Source organism: Lagenorhynchus albirostris, chromosome 17 (genome assembly GCF_949774975.1).
Source record: "Lagenorhynchus albirostris chromosome 17, mLagAlb1.1, whole genome shotgun sequence".
NCBI lineage: Eukaryota > Metazoa > Chordata > Mammalia > Artiodactyla > Delphinidae > Lagenorhynchus > Lagenorhynchus albirostris.
This window is the reverse complement of record NC_083111.1, coordinates 79,462,555-79,475,674: the sequence shown is the minus strand read 5'-3', so window position 1 is coordinate 79,475,674 and position 13,120 is coordinate 79,462,555. Positions and strand designations below refer to the sequence as shown.

The 13,120-nt window shown below is 43.2% G+C and overlaps 1 protein-coding gene across 6 annotated transcripts in view; it reads left to right on the top strand.

Moving 5' to 3' along the window:
- Window positions 1–13,120, top strand: part of PTK2 (protein tyrosine kinase 2) — a 251,013-nt gene that overhangs the window by 80,509 nt on the left and 157,384 nt on the right. For all 6 annotated transcript variants that reach the window (XM_060127770.1, XM_060127769.1, XM_060127767.1 and 3 more), the window contains 2 exons: window positions 2,899–3,125; window positions 11,522–11,688. In XM_060127770.1, the coding sequence (XP_059983753.1) occupies window positions 2,931–3,125; window positions 11,522–11,688 (362 nt within the window). In that variant the 5' untranslated portion in view covers window positions 2,899–2,930. The remainder of the gene's footprint in view (window positions 1–2,898; window positions 3,126–11,521; window positions 11,689–13,120) is intronic.

Sequence of the window (13,120 nt, the reverse complement as noted above, 5' to 3'; positions counted from 1 at the left end):
ATTTTCCGTCACTTCATCACTAGTATATCATTTCTTCTGACCACTCCGGAGGAGTGGTGTTTCTTTTCAGGAAGCAATTGATAATATATTTATTCATCCTTATCATCTCATTTGAAGAGCGAAAGAGATAACTAAGATATCAGAAGTACAGCTGATTTTTTATGATCCAGCAACCTTGCTAAATTCATTTATTAATTCCATTAGTTTATCTATAGATTCTTACAAATTTTCTTTATACATAGTCATGTAGTAATGATGGTTTTATTCTTTCCTTCATACCCTGTGTTTTTACCTCCCTTTTTTGCCTGTGGAACCTGGCTAAGACTTCTGGAACACTGTCAAGTTAGGGATGGTGATGCTGGGCATTCTTGACTTATCCCAGTCTTGGGGGGCGGGACGGGGGGGAGGGACTCTTTTCCAGCAGTATTAATTTAAGTTTAATGTAGATACTTTCATTAGATTAAGGAAGTATTTTCCTATTTCTGTCTTGCTAAGAGTTTTTACTATGAGTGAGTGTTTGGTAAACTTTATCAGTTGCTTTTTCTGCATATATTAAGATAACTCTGGTTCTCCTTTCTGAAAATATGGTGAATTACATTGATTGCTTTTTTAAAATTAAGACTTTATTTTTCCTAAAGCAGTTCTAAGTTCAGAGCAAAATTTAGGGGAAGGTACAGAGGTTTCCCACGTGCCTCCTGCTCTGGTACATGCACAGCCTCCCCATTGTCAGCATCCCCACCAGAGCGGAACATGCGTTACAGTTGATGAGCCTGTAACGACACATCGTGATCACCCAAAGTCCGTCATTCCCATGGCGGTTCACTCTTGGCGTTGTACATTCTGTGGGTTTGGACAAACGTATAAGGACTCATATCCATCATTATAGTGACATACGGAGTATTTTCAGTGCCCTAGAAACCCTTTGAGGGTTTGAGTTCCTTGTTTGGCTAATAAGTTACTTGAAATACATTGCTCAATTTCCAGACAGTTGGGAATTTGCTAGTTACCTTTTTTTTTTTTTTTTTTTCTGCGGTACGCGGGCCTCTCACTGCCGTGGCCTCTCCCGTTGCAGAGCACAGGCTCTGGACGTGCAGGCTCAGCGGCCATGGCTCACGGGCTGAGCCGCTCCGTGGCATGTGGGATCTTCCCGGACCGGGGCACGAACCCGTGTCCCCTGCATCAGCAGGCGGACTCTCAACCACTGAGCCACCAGGGAAGCCCCGCTAGTTACCTTTTTGTTGGAGTCCACCTTAATGCTAGACACAACACAGAGCATATATACTCTCAGGAATTTTAGTCCTTTGATATTTATTGGATCTTGTGCTTTCACCTAGCACGTGGTCAATTTTAGTAACTATTTCACCTGCAAAGATGAGTTGCTGTTGGGTGTAGTATGTTATATGTCAGTTAGATCGTTTATTCATCATGCTGTTCAGATCATCTGTATGCTGCCGAAAGGTAGGAGGGTGTATATAATCAGCTGTGCCCCTTGTCTCCTCTGTGTGTCTTCAACTTCCCTCTGCTTTCGGAGGTGCCCACTGGGCTTGGTTTCAGGACTGGTGGCTGTCGTCAAAGGACAGATAGCACCGTGTGTGTGTGTGTGTGTGTGTGTGTGTGTGTGTGTGCGCGCGTGTGTGTGTGTGCGTGTGTGTGTGTGTGTGTGTGCCTTTTCCTTAGCTCTTCAGGGTCTTGAATGCCCAGAATTGGCAGACGCCCTTTAGGGAAAGGCAGCTGTTGAGGACCTGTTCCTTCTCCATCTCCTGCTGTCTTGGGCGCCACACATCTGGGTTGTTTTCTAATCCGGCTTCTCTGAGTTTTCTCAGTGGGAGTTGTGGTCTTGCCCGAGCTATTCCCTCACATTCAAATGGACGTCCTCCTATCACACTTTATTTATTTATTTTAAATAAATTTATTCATCTATTTATTTTTGGCTGCGTTGGGTCTTTGTTGCTGCACGTGGGCTTTCTGTGATTGCGGCAAGCGGGGCTACTCTTCATTGCAGTGCACGGGCTTCTCCTTGCGGTGGCTTCTCTTGTTGTGGAGCACGGGCTCTAGGCGCGTGGGCTTCAGTAGTTGTGGCTCGCGGGCTCAGTAGTTGTGGCTTGTGGGCTCTAGAGCGCAGGCTCAGTAGTTGTGGCGCATGGGCCTAGTTGGTCTGTGGCATGTGGGATCTTCCTGGACCAAGGCTCGAACCTGTGTCCCCTGCATGGGCAGGTAGATTCTTAACCACAGAGCCACCAGGGGAGTCCCCTATCACACTTTAAAAAACTTAGTCATATGTGTTTTTTGGTTTTGTTTTGTTTTCATTTGTGACTGAATTTTCAGTGTATGAAGAAAGAACTTGTATCTCACATAAAAGTTTTCAAAAGTAGGCAGCAAAATTAACATATTTGGCTCTCCAGTGAGATTTTCTCACAAATTTAAAGGCTGTGATTTAAAAGGAGGGTGGTGTTATGTTGTTTACAGATAACACAGTGATTTTTTTTTTTTTTTTTTTTTGTGCGGTACGCGGGCCTCCATTGCGGAGCACAGGCTCCGGACGCGCAGGCCCAGCAGCCATGGACTCTCAACCACTGCGCCACCAGGGAAGCCCCAACACAGTGACTTTTGATGGAGCTGAGATAGGGTTCCTGGCCTTTTAATAGTTTGTTTAACTGATATTTATTATTCTATTGTGAATCAGGTACTGCTCTGGGTCTGGGGGTGGCAGGGGGTGGGGGATGGAATACAGTGATTATCTTGGTAGATTAGGTCCCAGTTCTCTTCAGGCTCAACTTCTGCATGTAACAAAATAGGGAGAGAATAAAGAACAGTGTTGTTATGTCAGTATCAGCAAAACACATTTTAATCAGTAGCTTTCAAATATTGTACACTGAGAAATTTTTTTTCCTTTTACAGAATATGACAGATACCTAGCATCTAGCCAAATAATGGCAGCTGCCTACCTTGACCCAAACTTGAATCACACACCGAATTCAAGTACCAAGACTCACCTGGGTACCGGTGTGGAACGTTCCCCTGGGGCCATGGAGCGAGTGTTGAAGGTCTTTCATTATTTTGAAAGCAACAGTGAGCCAACCACTTGGGCCAGTATTATCAGGCATGGAGACGCTACTGACGTCAGGGTAAGTACATTTTCCTAGGACACATCCTCAGTGTATATGTAGGTTAAATGGTAATGGCACATACCAAAAAAAGGCAGAGTAATAATTTTTATTCCCATATTTCAGAGATGTTAACTTTTCTCTATAGTATTTATTGAGTTAATATGTGACGGACCAGAGTTTTAATTTATGTAAAATTTCTTAGAAAAATAGTAACTGCATCATATTATTCATATAAGGCCATTGACTTGTTTTTCTCTCCTGTTTTTAAAAAAATTCTTTGACATATACAAGGAAACAAAGGAATTAAAATAGCCTCTAATACTGTTGAAATAAATTATTTTCTAGAAAGTGTAATTTTGAAGGTATTTTCATGACTCCAGGTAGGATAGATTCTTAAAAAAAATATATGTATATCTTCTATATACCAGACACTTGGCAAGGTTCTGGGGATATTAAAGGTCCTGGTCATACAGCTTCCAGTCTGTTGTGGGCAAGATGCCCATGGCCTTAATTGCAGTGCGGTGCAGGCAGTGCTTCCCGGGGTGTTGCAGATGACGAGGGCCGACAGGGATGTCACTGCGTGTGACTGTGAGAGGTGGCTGGACACACTTTCCTCTGGGTGCTGATGAGAGTGGGCGGTAAAGAATTGTGAGGGGAGCACAGTGTAGGCAGAGGTTGCTGAGAGTGAGGAGTGAGCACCGTGATCTCAGAAACCTGAGTTCAAAATGTAAATTTTCAGGATGTTTACTTTGATCATGTGTTGAAGAAACCCCTCCTCCTTCCTGCTCTTTCACTTAGTCCCTATTCATCTTTAAGGAGGACAAGTGTCCAGCGAGTAGGACCATCAGATGTATCTCCCCTGCTTTCAGTAATAAAGAAACAAAGTAATTTGTACTCTTTGGCTTATTTGCCTTAAGGGTTTTTAAGTACAGTAAAGGGACTGGTAGAATTTAGATTTAAGGCTACATGTTACATGTGCATTATATATAATATTCTGCTACCTCTTGTGATACTGTAATACTGACTATTCAAACGGACTAGTTATTAAAAGGAGAATCATTCACTCAGAATTGAAACATGTGTTAGTATCTCTTCATGTGCTATACTTAAAATATAGTAGTCTCTTTTTACAAGCTTTCCATGAAGCTTGCTGGCTTTTTCTAGTTTTTCTATAGTTCTGTTTTATATTTAACCTTATAAACACAGTCACTGGAGAGAAACCTTGTAAGGTAACGTTTATGGGAAGGCTGTTAGGGTATGTTCTAGTTTTTATAAATTTCGGATACAATGAGAGAGGAAATTCTTTAAACCATCGCATCGGCCTTAATAAACTTCAGAGCATTTGTGCAGGAGGGGAGCCTTTCAAAGATTATGAATTTGACAAGAATTAGCAAATGTTCAGAATTTATTATATCAGAAATCCACCTGGGAAGGACTCCGTGACAGATGTGCCATGGTTTTAGTATCATAGGTGCTGCACATGAGAGGAATCATACCACGAAGAGAACCAGTGATCACTGACACGTGTCCACCTTTAGCCAATGTTAAAATCTTACCAGACGTCAGAACATTCATATTGTGAAGAAAAATTTAAACCAGATACAAATACATAAGTTATGAGAACATATTTGTTAAACTTTTATGAAGATCAACACGAGCAAATCTGTGTGGCCAAAGAGCAAGTTGTTTTATTTCACAGTAATTGATAAATGTCTGGAATTTAGCAAGTCTTAGCAGCTGATGATTGAGTTTTCAACATGAGGCAGAGAAACCTCTATTGGCATTGCTTGAACCCAGCCCTCTCCTGGAGTAGCATGAAATCAACATAGTGCTGGGTCACTGTGATGGCAGGTGGGTATTATTCATAACCCACTTCCTTCTACTGCTGTAACATTTGAAAATGCAGTATTTTCATGTAAGTTAATTAATGGATGGATCTAAAAATCAACCATTTTCTGAAAGGAGGTAGCTTATTTTTATCCAGAGTTGATGAATAATTAGATTGAGTCTCAGACTCTGTTGCTGCACTGCCCGATGTGGTGGCTGTGTGCAACTGCTGAATACTTGAATGTAGCTAGTCTGAATTGATGTTTTGTAAGTGTAAAAATACAACGGGATTTCAGAGATTTAGTATGAAAAAGAATGTAAAATCTCATCAGGAATTTGTTATAATTTTGTTTTTGGCATGCTAGGTTAAAGAAAATATATCATTAAAATTGAATTCACCTGTTTCTTTTTACACTTTTTTAAAGTGACCGCTAGAAATTTTAAAACAACATATGTAGCTTGCATTATATTTCTGCTGGACAGCTGTGCTCTATAGAAAGTAATTATCTGAGAGACTGCTTGACTCAGAAGAACCAAACCTTTGGAGGAGTTGAAAGGTTTATTTTCACCAGGAAAAACCTGGATTCTTGTTATAATTCATTACAGAGGTTTTATTTCTCATGCTTTAATAGATTTCACTCCTATTACATATTTGTGCTAATTATACATTAATTGTATAGAGGATGCTGAAAGGAGTCACAGAACTCCACTGGGAATAGGTAGAGTATATACAGCAGCAGTAGGAACACGGTACTCATTGAAGGGCTTTGGACACCTCAGGCATAGGCCTCGTGGCCTTGGGTGCTCCCAGCCATCACGGGCCACGTGTGCAGCACCCAGGTGTGAGGAGGGCTAAGGCCTCCTTGTGGTGGGATCTGTGAGATGGGCACAGAGGCACGTTCCATCTCCGTAGCCAGCCTTGCCCTGTGTAACTGCCCAAGTGCCACCAAAGTCAGGTGCAAGTTGGAAATCCAGTTATAATTACTAAACAGTGGTGCGGGCTAGTGGTGTCCTGCCCCCAAATCAGTAGCCCATGGTCTCAAACCTCACTTATCTTGGCCATAGCTGAGTGTCAGTATCATGCTTCAGGCAGCTCTGGAGATAAGTGTGGGGTCAGTGCAGAAGAGCCAATATTAACCCGTGGTGGACAATACTGAATAAGATTTGTCATCTAGAAACATTGTAGTGACACTTCAGAATAATAAGGGCATAGAGAAGATCCAGATTCTACCAGAGAAGTCTCCTACTCAGGGAAAAGAACATTTACATCAGACTTTAATCTGCGATGCCAGATGCAGGATAACATTGGAGCAGTGTCCTCAGAGGCTCTGGGGAACAGCTTGTACCTCTGGAGTCTATACCAAGTACAGTATCAATCATAAAAACATGGAGTGAAGGTATCTGTAGAGAAATAAGGAGGTAGGAAGTTCATACCATAGGCTCTCTTTGAAAACACAGCTAGATGACATCACAGAGCATGAAGAAGTGTGGACCCAGAGGGAAGCACTGTAGTGGGGTGCGAGAGGCTGGCTCCCTTGCTGGCCTCAAACGTCTTCAGAGGCTCTTAAAGCCGTGGCTGTGGTTTCATCCCACGCTCTTGCCTAGTCCACAACTGTACCCCGTTCTGACTTGTTTCATTTTCAGTTTAAGACCTAATGCCGCCCAGCTGCATCTGTCCCTCTCTTCTCTGTCTTTGCCTTTCTTTCTCCAAAAGAACCATCAGCGCTTCAGAGGAAGGGTCTCCCCTTCTTTTAGTTAAGTAGGGCCCTTGGCATCATCTTTTACTCCTTTTGCTTATACCGTGCATCCAATGCATTAGCTAATCCTGTCCACGTTGTCCTCAGAGTGTACCTGGAATCCCCCACCTCCTGGGACCTCAGCTGCACACCTTTCTCGGAGCCACATGGTCTCCTAACTGACATCACAACCCAGCAGCCAGAACGGTCCTGTTAACATGAGAGCCAGAGCACATCACTCTTCCACTCGGAACCTTCCAATGCCTTCCTCTCTATTTGGAGTGAATATTCAAGTCCTTCAGGAGCCCCTAGCCCATTCCTCTCCCCATCTTGCCCTGTGACCTTCCATCTTACCGGTCACCCACTTTTACGTTCTGCTTCCTGGACCTGTTTCTCTAACATGCTGGTCTTCTAATCAGTAATTTGCTCAAAACCCCCAGTAGCTCCCCATTTCTCTCAGAGAAAAGCCACATTCATTCCCCCAGTGGCCCCCAAGGACCTACAGGACCTGGCTCCTTGTTACCCATCCTGAGCTTCCAGCAAGCAGCACACGCTTGCTGATGCCTTTGTTTTAGCCCAGTGATACCCATTTCAAACTTGTGATCTACACAACTGGCAAGTCACACATTTGTGTTATTCTGAGCCCCTAAGTTTGTGGTCATTTGTTACAGTAGCAATGAGAAACTAAGAGTGACTGTAGATTGTCGAGACAGAAGTGCACGCTTTGTCTTGAGGACTGTTAGGTGGGCCCCTCGTCTGCTGCTGAACCAAGAGCAGGAGATGGTGCCCTGGCTGTCGGAGAGCAGGACTGGATTTCCACATCTTGTTTTGGTAACTGAATGATGCTAGGCTCCTACCTCTACAGGTGCGATCAGAGAAGAATGGTGGGAACCCATTGATTCCTAAATGTAAAGAGTATCTGAAAGAGAGCTCACTGAGAAGAAGAAGCCCTGGACAGGATAAGAGACAAGTCAGTTCTTAGGAGGGAGTGAAGAGGTGAACAGTGTTAAGAGCAATACGTGTGACCTCAGATACCTGCTCTTGTGATAAATGGAGAAATGTTGCAAACTGCCTGTGAGGAGATAGCTAACAATATGAAATGTCCATTATCATCTTGTCCCCTGCCTTACCTTCCGCACAGATGACTTACTCTCCCGCATGCATTCATTATCACGTCCTCTTCCTGCTCAGCTCTAAGACTTGTCAGGGTCACGATCGCATCTCATCGTCATTGGGTCGCTAGCACCAGGCATGCAGCGGGCCTTTAGGTGGCTGCTGAGCAGTTGAGGGGCGCACATTCACGAGTGAACGGACGTCAAGGACGCGGCCGTACGAGTGCTCTCCACGCGGGAGAAGGTCACTTCTGTTCAAAGCGCTGTCTAAAAGATAAGTGGCCAGGTCGAACCAAGCAAAGTCATAACAAGAACTTTCAGAAACAAACACAATTACAGCCTCATCTCACTAGTCAGCAATCAGGGAAACGTAAATTATAACAGCAACCCCCGCCCCCGCCCCCCACCCCCACCCCATCCCCGTTTGGTGCATCACATTGATAAACATTGTAAGATGGATTTCATCCATTATTGGTATGAGATGAGGAACAGTCTGTCACATTATGTGTCAAGTGTAATCGGTATAGTTTTGTTGGTGCACAGTTTGGATGTACTTACCAAAATGTCATATTTTAAGTAGCTCTTGACCCCGCATGTCTGTTTCTAAGCAGTGCCTGTACGTATGTATGACAACAGCTAGAAAGATGCTCCTGGCAGGATTACTTGCGTTTCCACCTCCCTTTCCCCCAAAACAAGGAAACAAAAAAGAAAATAACTATCTCCCAGTAGTAAAATGGCTGAATTGCTATGTTCCTGATGAAATACAAGCACGATGCAGACACTGGCTTCTTTTATTTCCAAGTTTGAGAAGAGTCCTTTACTGTGAATATCTAACATGAGAATTTAATCAGGAAAAGTGTAATTTCTAAGGCCTGGGCTGTGATATAAATGAATAAAAGGAGTTTTCAGAGTAGCTAAGTGTTGCTTTGTGTATTGTAGGACTAGATTGTCATGAACCTTTAAAGCCAGGAGGAGAAATTTAAGTTTAATTTGGATACCATCAGTGGCATATTATGAACCCATGTCCTCTTAGCTCCCTAGAGACAGTCCCTTTTCTAAATGTACATATTCCGGAAATAATATACACATATACTAATGTGTGTGTATGTGTGTGGAATGGTAATGTTTGTGTGTATGGAATGTTTGTGTGTATGGAAGTGGTAATGTTTCCATATGGTAGTGTTGAGTTTGCATTTCTCACTAAAAATTTAGTTCTCAAAGTTATTTGTTCAGTTATTCAGAACCAAATAGTTGGTTCTCAAAATTATCAGTACTTTTTACTGAGTACTTATGTACATTTAGCATCAAATATTTAAGCACCTCGTCCACTCATAACCTTGGCTGCTATCCAGACTAAGTCCGAAGTGGCATTTATGAGAGTATTAGAGAATGAGACTGGGACGGAACTCAGTATGGAAGCATCATGGAAAAGCAAGAAGTGAAATAAAAGGGAATGCCTGTGTTTATTGCTTAATTGTTTAGTGGAGAGTGAAATTGCAACCTGGTTTAGGTACCAGGTCGTACAGTTTGGGGACTCTGGTTACGCAAACCCAGACTTGAAATTATTCCAGTGTCTTCTGGCAGTGCGATCAAGTGAACTGACTAAAATTCTGTCTATTCCACAAGACTTAAAGGCTAGGAACCTGCCTTCCCCCTAATCATCACCATGTTTTTGGACTAAGCCCCTCTAATTGATACTGCTTCTCTGCAGGTGGGCTCCTGAGTGTGCCCGTGAGTCAGAGGACATGAGGGTCACCTGTGCTGTGCGAGGGGTCATCAGGGCAGGCACCCAGCGAAGATGGGGTTTTTCCCGGGGTGTTGATGGCAAATACAAGTATAAGGAATGGTTGTGCCCTGCCTTACACTCTACATCTGGGCGTGGAGGGGTAGACAGACCAAGACACAAAGATCTGGGGGTGATGTGGAATCGGAATCAAGGGGAGATGAGCAGGGTAACTAGAGCCTGTGTGCTCTCGGGAGTGAGCTGGCAGAGCGGGGGCGAGAGACAAAGGCGCTTTTGTGGGAGTTTGAAAGAGGCGCCAGCGCCTGTCCTTTGCAGCTCAGGGATTTGGATGTTGGCAAGGAGAAAGCTGCACAAGTCGCCTTTCAGAGAATTAGCAGAAAAGATGGCCCTTCCTGTAGGCAGATCCCGCACCCCAGAGCACAAGATTTGCAGGCGAGCTTGGGGCTGGATCTGGGCTCCCACCATCCCCTGGCAGGATGCCCTTGGGTGGTGTTCAGCCTGCACTGTCACTCACGGCGGCCCTGTCAGAAATTCAGGCCTTGAATCCAGAAGCCAGAAAAAACGTTTTATGCTCATTCCAGGTACCACCCCAATACGCCACCACCACCACCACCCCGCCACCCCGTCCCCGAGTTCTGTAGGCTGCAGACATGCCTCCTGTCCCAGTAAGAGTTCATCTTCCTGAAGCTGTTGTCAGCTCTTCCAGCCGGGTTCTTTTTCATGCTTTCTCTCTGGTGCCACGTTTGCTCCCTCCCTCCATCCTTCCTCTGCCGCTCTCCTGGGCTCGATGCACAGCCTTGTCCTGGGGATTGAGGAGTCAGGAAGGGTGGTCGGCATGTGCAGGTACAGGAGTGCGGCACACGTCCTGCCCGTGGTGTGGACTCGCTGGGTCCTTGACAGTTTTTGAATATAGTACATGTTATTATTTATCTGTTTTTATGGGTAGTGCTGGGGACATCCTTAATTGTGTTATCAACAGCATTGTGCCATAGTAAATACTAGTGTGTGCAGAACTTTTAAGATGTGTCTTACATTATAAGTTATGTGTTAGCTTCAGTTAATTGCTAGTCTTTAAAAACCAATGATGTTTTTCTCTAGTAGATAGTTCTGATTTTCCATGATAGACATTTTCATGTTAATCTCAGAATCATTAAAAAAAACCTTATTAATGTCCTAAAATATTGAGAAGATTGCAGTGGATGGTGATTAGCACCGGCTCACGTTAAGGGTGGCAGATGGTCTCCATCGTATTCCCAAGGTGTCTTCCACGTGTGCTACCCATTTACAAACATAGACGCCTGACTTACACATCTCTGTGGGCACAGGGCAAGAATCAGTTCTAATAACACTTTCTTTTCCACAGCCCCAGGGTAAACGCCTTCTCTAGGGAGCCTTCCCTGATGCCCTCCTTCAAAGGTCACCTTCATCTCCTCTGAACTCATGGGGCACACGTGTTAGAAAAGTTAGGTTGGGGGCTGTTGTGAATTGCTGCATGTTAACTTATAGAGAGCAAAGAGCAGGTGGCTAGGCCTAACTTTAAGTATCTTTTCATATGTCATCAGTACTATCAGAAACATGGCCTTAATTATATGTTCCTAAATGTGTGTTTTTTAAAAATGATATTAGGGTTGCAGCCTGTTCTCAACAATATCGTTGGTTCAGAAGGTATATAACCTTCCACAGGTCTCATTCTTAGGAAGCCACCTGAGGTGTGGCCGTGTGCTCTGATGAGTTGGGGTGACGCAGAGGTGGAGCTGCAGAAATCAATAAAGAAAGGGGAAGTGCCTCTTTTTGTGGTTTTTAAAAAACTTTTCTTTGCTCATAAAAATACTTTTTGTGAAAAAAGATTTCTAAGTAAAATTAAGTGATTTATTTAAATTGATACTCTTTTACCAAAGATTTCTGATAATTAACTAAAAGAAATGAACATTGCATTAATTTTTAGCATGCAGTTTTTTGTTTATAACAGTCGTTTTTGTGGGGGGTATGTTTTAGGGCATCATTCAGAAGATAGTGGACAGTCACAAAGTAAAGCACGTGGCCTGCTATGGATTTCGCCTCAGTCACCTGCGGTCAGAGGAGGTTCACTGGCTCCATTTGGATATGGGTGTCTCCAATGTGAGGGAGAAGTATGAACTTGCACACCCACCAGAGGAGTGGAAGTAAGATTACAAACCTACTTTGGGGTGACTCGAACTTGATTTGTTTTGCATATTAGAGACACGCACAAGAGGATGATTATCTATGCTTAATTTTCACACTGATTGTCATTGGGACTCCTGTATAAATAGAGTTGGCCGGTAATTATTAACTACTGATCTCTTCTGCACTCCTGTGTAGTCTGTCTTGGGGCACCGCTGACCTGGACTTGCTGAGGCGTCTGACTGATCTCATGCTTTTGTGATGACCTGTCGCTCCTCCCACTTCTCTTGTCTGTGCTGCTCTGTCCAGCCTCTGCTCTGAGGAGGACTCAAGCCCTAGTCCTTTCACTTCCTGTTCTGCTGGCACCCTTTCGTGCAGCAGGGCTCCCTGTGCCTGGAGGAGACCACACCCAATTACCTTATTAATGGGCTGCAGAGCTCGCTTTATTGTGCCCAGTACAGTAATCCACAGCCCACCGAAGACAGTCAGCGTCTCTTGGATGTTCACACATAACATTGAAATTAGGAAGTAATCTCTTAGTGAGTCATACTGACCTTAATGAAACTAAAACCATTCAAGGTCAGTTAAAAGAACTCCCTATAAATTGTCCTTTTCCTGGTTCTCTCCTAATAATTTTTTTCACATTTAAGTAAACCAAGATGTTTGTAGGAAATTATACATCTAAAAACACGTTTGAGAGAAGTATAACTTATAGAACGGGGTTCTTCCACACTGGTTCCCGTTTTTATAGATAATGCTGCGGAAGTAAAGATCGTTGTAGAGTGAAGAGAGCATTCAAATGTCAGTAACTTTCAGTTCAGGGATCTAAGTTGAGAAGATTAGAAAGATTAAAAAGAAAAACAAACATGTTTAGGTGAGTAAATCTTTAGTTGAATAAAATCTTGACCCAATTACGGTTTATCAAAGAAATATAGTCGTATTTTCAAATTTAGCGAATAGCTGAAACTGAGCTAACAAAATAGTCCGTGAGAATATAGTTTGGTTACTTTTCATCACTGGCTAGCAAAGATTTGACTTCCATCTATTTGGTCAATTAATTAAATAAGTGTTTAAAACCTAAGAATATCTAAAGGTTACTTGAAAATACCTCTAGGTGTTTTTAATCAGCACAACTTCATTACCTTCTGAATTCATGCAGACATGTCAGAGGCAGCCTTCATTATAGCAATAGTTTTAGTGCTCAGTAAAGTGTTGAATGTAGATCCCTGTGTATACAAGCTTTGCTTTTGTTCTTTTAAGCCAACTTATTTGACCTAATTTCAAGTAAAATTGAGTAGGCTGTTTTTTTTAGTGGAGCTTGGATCCTCAAAAGTAAGGAAGATTTGGCTGACCCTCTTCAAATGAAGGGTGATGAAGATGCTACTGCTAATACTGATGAAGATGATGACATTGATGTATTGTCATCATCGAGTGGCTGTTAAGAGCCAGGCA